The sequence below is a fragment of the Rhinolophus hipposideros genome (assembly GCF_964194185.1).
Source record: "Rhinolophus hipposideros genome assembly, chromosome: 18".
NCBI classification, from domain to species: Eukaryota; Metazoa; Chordata; class Mammalia; order Chiroptera; family Rhinolophidae; genus Rhinolophus; species Rhinolophus hipposideros.
This window is the reverse complement of record NC_138064.1, coordinates 10315465-10330606: the sequence shown is the minus strand read 5'-3', so window position 1 is coordinate 10330606 and position 15142 is coordinate 10315465. Positions and strand designations below refer to the sequence as shown.

General features: G+C 41.1%; 1 protein-coding gene across 1 annotated transcript in view; it reads left to right on the top strand.

The window, feature by feature from the left end:
• FKBP9 (FKBP prolyl isomerase 9) overlaps positions 1-15142 on the top strand; it is a 33716-nt gene that overhangs the window by 8138 nt on the left and 10436 nt on the right. The window contains exons 2-6 of the mRNA XM_081079837.1: positions 3768-3913; positions 4323-4512; positions 5168-5313; positions 8164-8353; positions 12966-13111. Coding sequence (XP_080935963.1) covers positions 3768-3913; positions 4323-4512; positions 5168-5313; positions 8164-8353; positions 12966-13111 — 818 coding nt within the window. The remainder of the gene's footprint in view (positions 1-3767; positions 3914-4322; positions 4513-5167; positions 5314-8163; positions 8354-12965; positions 13112-15142) is intronic.

Genomic DNA, 15142 nt, shown 5'->3' with positions numbered 1-15142 from the left:
AATGCTTTTCTCTTGCTGCTTTTAAGATTATCTCCTTGTATTTAACCTTTGACATTTTAATTATGATGTGTCTTGGTGTTGGCCTCTTTCAGTTTATCTTGTTTGGGACTCTCTGTGATTCCTGGGCTTGTATGTCCATTTCCTTCACCAGGTTAGGGAAGTTTTCTGTCATTATTTCTTTAAATAGGTTTTCAATTCCTTGCTCTCTCTTCTCCTTCTGGTACCCCTATAATGTGAATGGTGGTACGCTTGATATTGTCTCAGAGGCCCCTTAAACTCTCCTCAATTTTTTGGATTCTTTTTTCTTTTTGCTGTTCTCGTTGGGTGTTTTCTGCTACCTTATCTTCTACATCGTTGGTTGGATCCTCTGCTTCATCGAATCTACTGTTGATTCCCCATAATATATTCTTCGTTTCCATTGTTCTTTATTTCTGACTGGTTCTTCTTTATAGTTTCCATCTCCATTTTTATGAGATCATTGAACATTCTTACAACTCAGCCGCCTCCAAGTACAACACACCCAAAGTGTGGATTGGGCAGGCACCAGAGTCCTGCTGAGGCAGATCCTGCTCTGTAGGGTCAGCCCCTGCACAACAACTCTTCCACTGCAGTCAAGGCCAGTCCTAACCATCAGTGAGCCCAAGGGTCAGTCCCTCACATTGATGTGGAATTATCAAACAAGGCTCAACTACAAGAGGAGGGCACACACAACCCACACAAGGGACGCACCTGGAGTGTGTGGCTCAGGTGACCAGAAAGACTGAGCCACTGAACCCAACAGCACACCTACTACATAAGGCCACTCTACTAAGACCAGAAGACACAGCAGCCTTACCTAATACATAGAAACAAACACAGGGAGGCAGCCAAAATGGGGAGACAAAGAAACATGTCCCAAATGAAAGAACAGAACAAAGCTCCAGAAAAAGAACTAAGCGAAACGGATATAAGCAATCTATCAGATGCAGAGTTCCAGATGGTCAGAGTTTTCAGCAGTAGATAAGACTAGTCTTGCATTGGTAATTTCTCGTGTATGTAAATTACACATTTTTTTCAGAAGGGTTTTTTTTCCCTTTTGTTTGTTTTTTAGCACTTTGCTTAGGGAGTCATCAAATGAAGAAATTAATATTGCGAGGCAATAACCGTTTTTATACATCATCTGGGAAGGCCCTGTGCCGTAAGGTAAAGAATTAGGCAGTCTTGGGTTCTAGCTTGACTAACCTTCGGAACTTGGCAAATTTTTTCACCTCCAAGGCACCTGAATATCAGTACCCACCTTAAAGTGTTGTATGAGAATCAAATGAGGTCATATGTGGAAAAGCTTGGCTCGGCACTGTGCCTGTCATAAAAAACACTCTCTAAATGCTAGTTATTATGAAAAATTTTCATTAAATTTGGGAACTATATTCAGGTTCTGTGGATGAAAGATATGAAACAGTTTCTAGCCTGTGCACTGTTGCTGTTTGCGCATGTTCTGTGCTGGGGAGTCTCTGAAGCCTTGAGTGCTGGTCCATTATTAACATAAATCCACCAGTTTGATGGTGGTTCAGGGCATGGCAACCCGGCCAAGTGAAATTCAAGAGCTGGCATTCCAGCAGGCGGGCGTTGGTCCTCCAGAGATGGAGGGTGGAGGTGTAAAGCCGTCTAGGGCACAAAGCTGACCATGTGCTTTTGTCCTCTGGCTCATTGGCCTGAACTTGGAATCTTGCTTTTTGTCCACTGACCTTGGAGAAAGGAAGGCTATTAAAATGGGCTGTAAAAGTAGGAAGAGAAGGGGGGAGCGGGTCTGAGGAAGCCGCTCTGGCTGATGGTGAGGTGGACTCTGCTGCTTTCCCAAGCTGTTTGTTAGGGAAAATGAGAAGTTGGAAGTGATTTACCAAATGAAGGGCGGTGCATCCTAAAGAGGTGAATTCCAACAGCTCTGAACATTTCACTACACAAAGATTATATGATTATTTTAAAAATTAAGAGATAAAGAGAAAAAAAATTAAATTGCCTGAAATCTCTTCCCCATAGATTACCATTGATAATATTTTCATGTATCGCCTTGGGGATTGTTTTCATGTGCATCTATATATGTAAATTCAAAATGGGATTATTTTATAGTGTGGTTCTGTAACCTGCACTTTCCTCTGAATGTATGTATCCATCCTTCTGAGCCAGTGAATAGAAATCTGTTTTTCCCCCCAAATTTTAATTGAGGTATAATTGACATATTAGTTTCAGATGTACAACATAATGACTTGATATTTGTATGTATTTTTAAATGATCACCACAATAAGTGCAGTTAACATTGATCACTATGCATAGTTACAAAAATTTTCTTGTGATGAGAATTTTTAAGATCGACTCTCTTACCAACTTACAAATATGCAACATAATATGCAAAGTATTAACTATAGTCATCACGCTGTACATTACATCCCTATAACAGAAATCTGTTGTTTTTAAATGGCCATAGAGCATATTATTGTATGTCCTTGCCTTAAATGCAGTCAGTGCCATATCCTTGAACTTCTTATTTCCAGTGTTTTTTTATTATAAACCAAGCCCTGTAGTCGTTTTCTTAAACACAGTGTCTGAAACTCTGTGGGTGTCTCTGCCAGTATTTTTTTTAATAGCCAAAGTTCATGTATTGTACTTCTTTTATAGCCCTCAAAACACCTACTGGGCCGGCCCGGTGGCGCAGGCGGTTAGAGCTCCGTGCTCCTGACTCCGAAGGCTGCTGGTTCGATTCCCACATGGGCCAGTGGGCTCTCAACAACCAAAAAAAAAAAAAAAAAAAAAAAAACACCTACCGTGTTTCCCCAGAAATGAGACCTAGCCAGACAATCAGCTCTAATGTGTCTTTTGGAGCAAAAAATAATATAATAGTAAAAAAAATAAAAATAAAAATAATAGTAATAATAATAATAATAATAATAGTAAAATAAGACCCGGTATAATGTAATATAATACAATATAAATACCAGGTCTTATATTAATTTTTGCTCCAAAAGACGTATTAGAGCTAATTGTCCGTCTAGGTCTTATTTTCGGGAAACAGGGTAGCACAGTCTCCTAAGAGGCAGACCCTTGTTGGTTGCTGAATTTGACATTGAAAAGGATGAGAGCATGGGTCAGAGCCATGATTCCATTATTTATCTTCCAACCTAAGGCCATCACCTTTAAAACACATATATTAGTGATCTCAAGACTGTTTTGGAACTTTCTATTACCTGTAATAATTACAGTAATATTGGCATAACCCTTAGGTTTTCAGAACACTTTCCACGTTGTATCACACAGACCTTGGGATGGCTGTTATTACTACTCTTGTTTTGCAGCGGAGAAGACTGAGTGAGGTTAAGAGAGTTTAGGTACCCCTTATGCTATACCATGTTTCCTCTTTGTTTTACTTATTGACTTAAAAAAAGAAAAAATATATATATTAACTTGGGCAGTGATATCTATGATGTTTTTTAGGTACCAATCACACAGAAACAGAGTAAACTGTATTTTTAGTAGAGTAATGGTAGCTATTTTGCAAAAGAAACTTTATATATATTTTTGGGGGAGAGTTATATTGATGCTTATCTAACTAGATTTGCTGGCAATATTTCAAGGTAATTTAAAAATCGTAGCCCTACAGGTACTGTTCCTGTGTCAGTAACTCCTTTGCAGGCTTTTGGTTTTGCAGTGACTTACTCTGTGCATGGGTACGTTTTCACAGGTTGGTTTCACTGAAGGAAAGATTATTTATACTTGTCTTTCTCTCTCTCTTCAGCTATGACAGAGACTCCACTTTCAATGTGTTTGTGGGGAAAGGACAGCTGATTGCAGGGATGGACCAAGCTCTGGTCGGGATGTGTGTTAATGAGAGGCGCTTTGTGAAGATCCCTCCAAAGCTTGCTTACGGAAGTGAAGGCGTTTGTAAGTTTTCGTTCCTTGTGTACCAATCACACATCTGCAGAAACAACCAGAACATTTACAGGCTATTAGGCATACTGGAGAATCTTTGGAAGCTTTAAGTTGGGGAAAATAAGAAGCAGTGAACACACACACACACACACACACACCCCTAAATTTTCCATCTTAGGTTTATTTCTTCTACATATGAAAGAAGGTGTTATTAACACAGGTGTATTGAATGTTACCCTTGTTGAGAGGAAAATTTTGTGTATTCTCTTTTCCCTCAGTTTCATTTGGAGGAAAGAGGGTGGGAGCATGGCTCATTTTGGAATTGGCTGCCAGTGTCCCCTTGAGCCCTTGGCAGCCTCCTAGGTGCTTATCTGGCCTGGAAGGCAGCTGCTTCTCAGTGTGAACTCTCTTTCATTTCTAGCTGGTGTGATCCCCCCAAATTCACTGCTTCATTTTGATGTACTTCTGATGGATATTTGGAATGCTGAAGATCAGGTTCAGATTCACACTTACTTCAAGCCTCCCAGTTGTGCTCGGACCATCCAGGTGTCTGATTTTGTAAGGTACCACTACAACGGAACATTCTTGGACGGGACGCTGTTTGATTCGAGGTAAATTTCACGGCTCATGCTAGTATCAGTGAAACCCTCCTTAGCTCCTTCTGTCTCACCAGCTTTTTATGCCCATGGGGAAATCAGAAAAGGGACTCTTCCCAGCTTTCACCAGCATCCACTCCTTCGCTTTAGGCTTCTGGTTAATGTTTTATGCCCCAGAGTGCAAGAGTCAAAGTTTTAATCTAGTAGAAAAACCTAAGAGCAATGTTTATCTAAATTAACAGTATTTTGAGATCACATTAAGTGAAGGGCCCCATTACCAAGTAGGTTCATGCATTTTTTGGCTCCTTTTTATACTTTTCCCATGGAAGGGGGAGGGGAAGGCTAAATGTGTATGAAGCTATGGAGGAGTGTGGGTGTAAGGTGCTAAGCTGGGGGACAGTGAACCCTTTCTTCTCATTATAGTGTCAAAATTTGGTAAGAGAGTAACAGGCCTATTTTTTTGTGAATCGCTGTGACTTAGTTACCTGCTTTTTTATAAATTTGAGGGTGTCTGCTCTATGATTGGGATCAGAGGTCCATACATGCTTGTCTCTAGGGATCGGTAGGGTTCATTATTCAGCTGAGATTTGGGTAACAAAAACCCTAGTGAGGGATGAGTTAGAACCGTCCTCATGGTATGAAACTTTTTCCCTTCCTCATTGGTTTTCAGTCACAATCGCATGAAAACATATGACACATATGTGGGAATTGGCTGGCTGATTCCTGGAATGGATAAAGGGCTACTGGGGATGTGTGTGGGGGAAAAGCGCATCATCACCATCCCTCCCTTTCTGGCCTACGGAGAAGATGGAGACGGTAAGTCCTTCTCACTGTGGGAACCACTCTCATCTGTCCTTATTTTTATTGCTGTGATCATTTCAACTTACCGTGTGAAACCCCCAAACCTTTTGGTCTAGACTTGCCCCGCCCAATATGGTAGCCGTTCGGTGCATATGGCTGCTTACATTTAAACTTAAATTAAATTTTAATTGAAATTGTATACAGTGGTCACATAGCCACATGTCATGGACTTAAGAGCCACATGTTGCCGAGTGCTGTGTACTGGACATTGCAGACGAGTATTTCCGTCCCTGCAGAAAGCTGTGTGGACAGCGCTAGTCTAGGTCGTCTGCTGTGTGGTGACGGAGTCGCATGCAGAATCTTCTACTTCTTCATGGTCATTGATGTTCATAAGTAAGATGTTCACTGCTTCAGAAGCTGTAACCTTGGGCACCAACCTCTCCAGCCTATGTATTTCCCATCTGTGAAATGAGATTTGGACTAGACAGTCAGAAGATTGTAGATATCAAGGTAGAAACTTAGCATTTGATGCCAGAATTCCCTTTTTTCCCCAGATTTGTACCTCCATGATGGGTTTTACCCATGACATTAACTTCTTGTGGACAAATGCGAAGCATAATGTTAGAAAAAAACACATTAATGTTAATTAATTGAATTTTTCTGTCTGTTGTTTTACTATGAGAGAAAACAGAATATTGGCATAAATAGAATTTCTCCGTTACTCATATTTGAATTTCAGGCACCTTTAATCCTGAGAGGCTGACACAACAAAGAGACTGCCAGGCAATAGACAAGCAGATATACGTATAGTTAAGAATAGAAATGAAAACATGATGCTTAGAAGTTTACTGACAATGGTACCTGACTTATAATAATGCCCTAATATAATGTTTTCCAAGCGACAGTCTGGAGGAGAGGGAACCTGAGTGAATGGGGCTCAGTCTTCTCTCCCGTCCACCTCCATTTTTTTTATATGTATATTTTAAAAATTTATTGGGGTGACAATTGTTAGTGAAATTATATAGATTTCAGGTATACAATTCTGTATTACAGCATCTATAAATCCCACTGTGTGTTCACCACCCAGAGTCAGTTCTCCTTCCATCACCATATATTTGCCACCTCCATTTTTATGTATTTTACATGCTGGAGATATACAAACAGTTTCTTTTAAAAGTGGGGTGGGGGTTGAGGGGGTTCCCTGCTAAAAGGAAAGTTTGAGGACAATTGCTGTAAATATGTCTTAGTTCTCCCTTCCCTTAGATATGCTGTTATTCTTATTAATGCTCCAGTTGTCTGATCCTTGGCCAGTGGGATTTCATTCACCTTGGCTTCCAAATCCTTCTGACATCATCATATGCACCTGACATACATAATAAAAACTAGATGCCTAGTCTAAGATGAGGAATACTACTTATGCATTTTAAAGAATTAATAATTTAAATATTTAAAATATACAGTTTATTTAACACACTTATTTTTAAAAATATTTTATACTTTAATACTGTGCTCAGCTATCCAGGTATAACTTTGAACAGGTGAATTGTATGGTATTGGAAGTATATCTCAATAAAGTTGTGAAGAAACAAACTGGCCGTTTGAGCCTCTGAGCCCCGGCCTGCTCTTAATCCTTTGGAGTGTAATAATGGTCATTGAACCACTGCCTTCTGCTCGGGCCTGCTTCTACCTCTTTGAAGTGTACTTTTTCTTCTAATAAACTGCTCTTTCACCACTTTAAACCAACAAACAAGCAAACAAACAGTCAATGAGTACATGTAATGCTAGGAAAGTTTAAATTCTGGGGTGACTTTTAAGGCTGTTTTTTTTTTTTCTTAAATTAAAAGATACAGGAAAGTACAACCGAAGAATAGTCTACTGCTCCCTCCTTCCCCCCCACAAACCCACACCCACATTTCAGGGATTGGACACCTTGCATTCCAGAGGCTGACTCAGCAGCCTGGTTTCAGCAGACTTCATCATCCCCCTGAGGGGACAGAAACGGAGGGGTGGGCTCTGCCAAAGAGCCAGTTGAAGGAGCACAGACTTGGCAGGCCCCGTGGGTCACCAGGCCTACTCCTTTGCATGGATAACAAACAGCAAGTAAGAGGGTTGAGATACATGGTTCATTAGTTAACTTCCTTTTATTCCAAAGTTCTGGATTTAGAGTTACTTGTTGGTTAATATTGGTCGTCAAGGAAGACCTAATGCCCAATAGTCTCTTCATGTGGCATTAGTTGCAGGCATTGAATAAATTGTTAGGAAGATCAAGAGAGGCAGTACCATCCGGAAATGAGATAGAAATGATTTGAAGACTATTTCTTTAGACTGTGGGTGCCATTTTTTTATTTCTCGTACATCAGCTAACTTTAGTTTTATTTATATCTTGTTTTGGATGCACTTAAAGGATTGAATTTTGCATAAGTCTCTTTAAAAAATTGACTATGGGTTCCAAAGAACAAGTCTACGGAATGTTCTCCAGAACCAGATCCGAGCTTTGGAATTTGTGCCTTTAAATGTCTGAGATTTGCGTTTGTACAGAGGTACAAACAGAAGCAGAGGTATGTATTTGGGTTTGTATGAACACCACATAGAGCCTTGACTTGCCAGCACATGCATAGGAAGTATAGTCAGAATAATCTCTCATGTCATTCATATCCCTTTGCCCCCTTTTCCAAGGAAGTCAGGCTTCAAATTATACCCGTCAGCCCATGGTTGGACACCGGGGGGAACCACCCAAGACGTGGAGGCGCATTTGTTTCCTTGGCTTGAAAACTTCAAGGAATGAGTTAACACTAGCACAGTGGGTGTTAAGTACTTCCTAAATCTTGTGGCCTGATTTCAGCACCTTCCTCCATTCCATGCTAGGGAAAGACATTCCTGGACAGGCATCTCTGGTGTTTGATGTTGTGTTGTTGGACCTTCATAACCCCAAGGATGGCATTTCCATTGAGAATAAGGTCGTACCTGAAAACTGTGAGCGGCAAAGTCAAAGCGGGGACTTTCTCAGGTATCACTACAATGGCACGCTTCTGGACGGCACCTTCTTTGATTCCAGGTGAGGAAACGACAGGAGCCTTCGCTCCCCACAACGTCATATTACGTACAAAGTACCGCTGCACCCTGATCCGAGTGCTCTGCCAGTGCTGACTTGGAGTTAGTGTATTCATCTCCAGTACAGATTTCTATTCTGATACTGAATTTCTTCAGCGGGAGTTAGAACTCTCTCCTTGGGGCCTGTGGGAGATGAATCTGCAGGAAGCCAGGACAGGCTCACCCTAGATGCCTACCATCCCCCTATACTGCACTCTGAGTATAAACCCAACTATGGCGTCCACGATGGGAAGTGGGCAGATGGGGAGGAGGTCCACGAGGTAGGAAGGGAAGAGAACAAACCAGGTTCCAGTTCCTGTGTGCGGTGCACCAACTCTGTGACTTTGAACAGCATTTAACCATCCTGAGCTTCAGTTTTTTAGCTGTTATTAGCACCTTTCTCAAACAAATGGTTAAAGAGATAAGGTAGGTGGAAGAACTTTGCAAACTTCTCAGGCTTATCTACTGCAGGAGACTGGTTGGATGTGTTCCGCTTCCTTCCTGCCTGGCAGAGGCCAATTATCCAGCCTCTGTTGTTATTCAAAGTTGTGTTTTCTTTATAAAGCTTAGCCTGCAATTGTGCAGATGGCTGGGGCATGCCTAGTGTGTCTCCCTCCTTCAAGTGGCATGTCTCCCTCCTTCAAGTGGCATGTGGTGTTTGGGAAGCCACTCCTGTAGAGCAAACAAGTTGGGACAGTAATCTACTTGTCTCTCTGAGGTAATAGCCTTCGAGGTTATTTAGTCATCCAGACATATTACAGAACAATTTTTATATGGTATTATTTTATTTGAATAATTCATTCTTTCTACTCCTAGGATCTCTTCATTTAAATTTTTCATTTGATTTTGTTGGGGAAAAGTGATAGTCATGTGGTTCAAAATTAAAGCAAAATATGCATTAAGATACGTTGTACCAGCCGTCCCTGCCTATTTATGTGCCGTCTTCCAGAGCTACTTATGTTAGCTACTTTTATTAATGTTTCTTTTGTATTCTTCTAGTGTATGTGTTTTTTCTAATGCAGATATAAGCAAATGCAAATGTCTTATTTTCTCCTCTTTATAGTACATAGCATGTAGAGTATGGTATAAAGTATGTATCCTGCATATTCTGCTCCTTGTTTTGTTTCACCTTGGAATTTTTCCATATTACTGCGTAGAGAGAAATTATTTAATTTTTATGTCTGCCTAGTGTTTCATTGGGTGAATATACCATATTTATTTAACCAATTCCCTATTGATGAACCTTTGAGTTGTTTTTACTCCTTGTCTATTACAAAAAACTTCGTGTATGTGTGTGTTATTACTTATCACATAGGAGCTTGGTTCTGTCCTTTATTCCCTGGAATTATATTTCGAATTGAAAGACCGTTTTTCAAGTGGATATCAGATTTATTTCTGTATTAATGGAACTACAGTTTTCTTAGGTTTCAAACAGGTTTTCATTTTTGTACGTTGGTATCTAGCCTGTCCTAACAGCTAAATAATATTCCATTGTATAGATTTGCCTTAATTTAGGTAATCAATCCCTACCTTTTGACATTCTAGGGAGGGCTGCAGTAATTATTTTCGTAGCTGAATCTTAATGTATGTGATTGTTTCCTTGGGATAAATTTCTAGAAGAATCTCTGGGTCTCAGATTTAGGTTTTGTGTATTTTTACAGCTTTTGCTATACACTACTAAGTTGTCCTCAAGCAAGGTTTTCCATTACAAGTCTAATAGTGCCCCTTTCCTTGCAAACTTGATAACATTGAGTATCATCTTAAAATAATCTTTGCGGATTTATAGAAGAAAAATGGAACTTTATAGTTCTAATCTGAATTTCTTTGATTGCTATTGAGGTTGAAATTCTTTCAAATATTTTTTGACTATTTGGGTATCTTCTTTTGTGATTTACCGTTTATGTCTTTTGCCTGTTTTTATATTGAGGGTACTGATATTTGTCCTTATCTTATTGATTTGAAGACCCTATACATTAGAGATATTAACCCTTTTGTGGTTGCATCTTGTTGAGAGCATGTTCCCTGTTTATTAGCATTTTAATTTTGGTCATTGTGATTTTTGACCTATTTAAATATAAACGTTTTATGTTGTTAAATACATTCCACTTTTCCTTTATGGCTTCCTTTATTCTAATCTAAATTCTTATATATTCTGTCTTTGATGACTTGCCAAAAAGTCTGTCCCCTTCCCTAAAGTATACAACCATTGGCCTGTATTTTCCTCATGCCTTTTTAATAGTTTTATTTTTTTATTCTGTAAACAAGTCTTTATTAGAATTTTTATTTTACAAAGAATTTTTCTTATTGTATAAGTGAAACAGTGCAAATATATATATATAATGTAATAATTTCTCATCATCCCCTTCCATTCTTGCCACCTGGACTAAATATTAATAATCTTTCACAGCCTGTCTCCATGCTTATAAATGCTTTCATGTTTAAAACTTCAATCCATCTGGAATTTGTTGTGGTATTCCGTGTGACAGTAAAGATCTATTTTTTTCCAGATGGTTAGCTAGTGTTTTCCAACACCCTTCATTGAATAACTCTGTTTTTTTCCTTACTCATCTAAAATCTGACTTTTATTATGTACCAAATTCTTAAGTATACTTTTGGTTCCTTTGTCTGTCTAGAATTTTTATCCTTTTCCATTGGTCTAGCTGCTCCTGAGCCAGTATCACATCCTTAACTGTTGCAGTTTTTTAATTTACATGGTAGAGAGTATTGTTTTTTGAACATTATTTTCTACTAAGTGATACATTGACATGGTTCAAAAATGCTGAAAGTATAAAAGCATATACAATGACCAATTTCCCTCAATCACCCAGTTCCACTCTTCACAGGAAACCAGTGTTACGAATTTCATAGGTCTTCCATACATATGCGGTGAAATACATATTCCCCCATTTTAATGTTTTACAGGAATGAGAGTTTGCTACATCCTGTGCCTTCAAAACAGTATTCTTGATTATTTCTTTTTCCAAATGAATTTTACAGTCCCCTCCTTTCCCATACACACCACTCAGATATTGATTGGAATTGTTTAGAAATTCATAAGTTAGTTTGGGGGAGCATTGATAACTTTATGATTCTCAACTTTCCCGTGAGGAAACATGATGGTTTTCCATTTATCTAAGTTTCCTGTTAAAGTTCTTTAAAATTCTCTACCTTGAAGCCCGCCCTGCTCCTCCCGTCTCTTCGGAAGCTCTTTTCTGCCTTGAGGCCTCGGCCCCGCTGGTACCCCCTTACTCTTCCCTTGATGATCCCCATGTCATCTCTCAGCGTGCTCTGTCTCCCAAACCCGTGGAATCTTTGCTGGCTGTTCCAACAGGCGGCTCTTCCCTCCTCTAAGGTACCTGCCATCTCTCACACCTCCTGGTGCTCCCCTTTAAGGGATGCATCTCACAGGTATCCTCCTCTTGCCTGAATGGCTAGTAGCGAGCTGCTCTTTGCTGACGATTGTCAAGCACTTGCTGGAGAGGTAGTAAACCTGGGGAAGGAGAGAGGTGAGAGCCGAGCCTGTCCTTCCTTTGCTGCTGTGTTCCCATCCTGAGCTTCCTAGCCCCTGTGAGTGGATGAGGTAGAAAGCTCCTTAGTGCTACTTTCCCACAGCCTTCTCCAGGAGGTCCTGCAGATAATCTGCTTCCTGGGTGAGGACGTTCACCTGTTGTTGTCATTTCTCCACACCCCTTGGCTTTGTGGTCTCTGAGGGGTGTCGAGAAGGAAGAGCCCCTCCTAGCGCCGTTTCATCTCCCTGGCCCCACTTGGCTGGCCGCCTTCTCCGAGGCAGTCATTGTTTGGCTGTGTTTGATGGGGTAATGGCAGAACTGACTGGCCCTTTCAGGACATGCTTTTTGCCACAATTATACCAGGTGGGGGTGGGTAATGGGTACAGATCACTGTGATTCAGAGCTGGGTAGCAGACGTGGCAGTTTTATTATTGTACTCGGAATCATCAGGCTTTGGGGAATTGATTCTTGTTCTCACCAAACTCGCAGCACTCAGACTCAGTTGGCAGTTTACACAGAGGCTGGATCTCCGCTGAGCGGAATGCTTGGGCCTCCTGCCATTGGCACTTGGGAAACCCAAGTCCTTACCAGAAGGTAGGTTGGTGAGCAGGGGTGACAGCAGGGAGCATGCAGCCAGGCTTTGGTGAGGACTGCACCAAATGGCTCTCAGGATCTGTGCTACTTTAATGGCAATCCGAATATTCATGTGCCACATATACAGCTATTCTCCTCTTTAGGTGCTGGAGACATTGTCTTCATTTCTGATAAGTGCCTCTTGATGCTTTTTTCATTAACTTGACGTGGGCGAAGCGTACAGTCCAATTTACATGAGCTGCATTTCAGAGCGTGCTCCGGGCGCCTCGTCCCATTCATAACCTGACCACACCGAGGGTGGGAGAGCTTGTTTCTGGGAGGGCTTCTGCTGACGCCACACCCACGCCGTGTGTGGACTCTTGTTCGCAGTTTCAGAGGAGCTTGTGTCCTCGGATCCTACGGTTCCCCCTGTTCCAGGGTCTGGAGGCCAGTGTGTTTCCCTGTGAAGAACCTCGTTCTTTTCTTCTCTTCCAGTTACTCGCGGAATCGCACCTTTGACACGTACATCGGGCAGGGATACGTGATTGCGGGGATAGATGAGGGCTTACTTGGTGTTTGCGTGGGAGAGAAGCGGAGGATCGTGGTCCCGCCTCACCTGGGCTATGGAGAGGAAGGGAGAGGTGAGTGCTGGCTGCCTTCTTCAGGTGAAACCAAGCTGCACTAACTGGCCGCTTCCAGGCTGGTGCCAAGCAACCAGGGCTTCTTGAGAACCAAAATGGCGAAACCGAAGTCCAGCTGGAGATTGGAATGCCCGAGTACCTTTAGTTTCCAGAGATGCTCTCTTATTTCCCCTTGTCCTCCCTGCCCACTTTCCTTTTGATTTTGAAAAATTGAAAACCTGCACCAACGCTGAAAGAACTGTACAGTGAACTCCTCTTACCTGGACCAGTTGTTAACATTTTGCTGTATTTTCTCTGTGTCTCTCTGTCTATAGATTGCATTTTTGTGTTGTTGAGCCATTTGAAAGTAAATTACAAAAAAACCTCTTTGGTTTTTGTTTTTTAATAACTGGGCCGAGGTGTCATGCACATACCATAAAATTCACCCATTTTCAGTACACAAGTCAATGATTTTTAGTAAATGTAGTGAGTGGAGCCATTTTCACCCTAACCCAGTTTTAGAACATTTTTGTCACCTTCATAGAAAAGTCCCCTTTAAAAATTACACAAATAAATACAAATAAATGTTTGCTTTATTAAAAGAAAATACAGATAAACAAAGTAAACAAAAATCTCCCATAATCTCATCACCCAGGAATAAACATTGTCATGCAGGGTCCTTGGTCCTGCTCCCACATAAGAACACAGGACATGGTGAGGCCAAAAAGGAACACCCACGGAGCCATAGACAGGGGAGTCACACCACTACATTCTTGCTGGCGGCTGTGGTGGAGACACAGGGAGCAAACATCTGCCAGTACCCCAAAAAGGGTCTCCCTGCACCCCGGTCTTGGGGTGGCCAAGCAAGACACAGGAAGCAGGATCCACATGATCTGCAATCTGCCGTCCGCTTCTCTGCCAACCAACTCACCAACCCCCTAGTGTAACCATGGCAGTTATATTAGTGGCCAATGGCTAACCAGTAACAGCTGATGGCCATCTATTGCCCGAGCCACCACCTTTCCACATGAGGCCAAGAGCCTGGAAACTGCTCTCTGGGACTCTGTCCCCACAACATTGTAATGTGGTAGGTAGAAGACCGGCCCCAGAAGATGTCCATGCCCCCATACCTGTGAATATGTTACTTTACATGGAAAAGGGATTTTGCAGATGTGACTCAGGTAAGGATCTTGAGACGGGGAGATTATGCTTCTGGATAATCCAGGTAGCCTTAATGTACTTACAAGAGTCTTTGTAAGAGGGAGCAGGTCAGAGAGAGGAGAAAATACTAAGCTGCTGACTTAAAAGATGGAACAAGGGGCCACAAGTCAAGGAATGAGGGCAGGCTTGAGAAGCTGGAAAAGGCGAGGGAACAGACTGTCCCCTGAAGCCTCCAGAAGGAACGCATCCCTGCCAACACCTTGAATTTAGACTCTGATCTCTGGCGATAGGACAGTAAATTTGCGTTATTTTAGGCCACCAAGTTTGTAGTAATTTGTTACAGCAGCAATAGGAAACTAATACAACCATGAAGTAAAAACTTACATATTTGAGTATATGTAAATCTATATAGGTAAAATGAAATCCACATCCACCTACACTAATAAATACTGACAAAAATGGGATCTTCTATACATATTACTCTGTAATTTCTCTCTTCACCTAATTTGTTGTGAACAACTTTCTATGCCAACATGCATTTTTAATGGTTGCATAGTATTCCCAACCATATCATCTTTCTTAATTATTTTTTTCTCATGTACCACTTTTTGCTAGCTTGCTTAGGAATAGTTGATACAGTATTTCTTTTGCTTTTGTTTTCTTTTTGCTGGTGGTATTCTGAGTGACCTGGCTGGCTGTACACATTCATTTTCTTAACCTTCTTCTGATTACTGCTGATATGTCATATGGATCTTTGGAATTTTCCCACTAGGCTTTTTCCAGAAGATCTGAAAAACATCAGGTTGGTTGGAAACCAGGGTATGCCGTAAAGCAACAGTTTTTCTTCCTTGACTTAAATTTCTGATTTATGAAGCCACAACACATCACAGC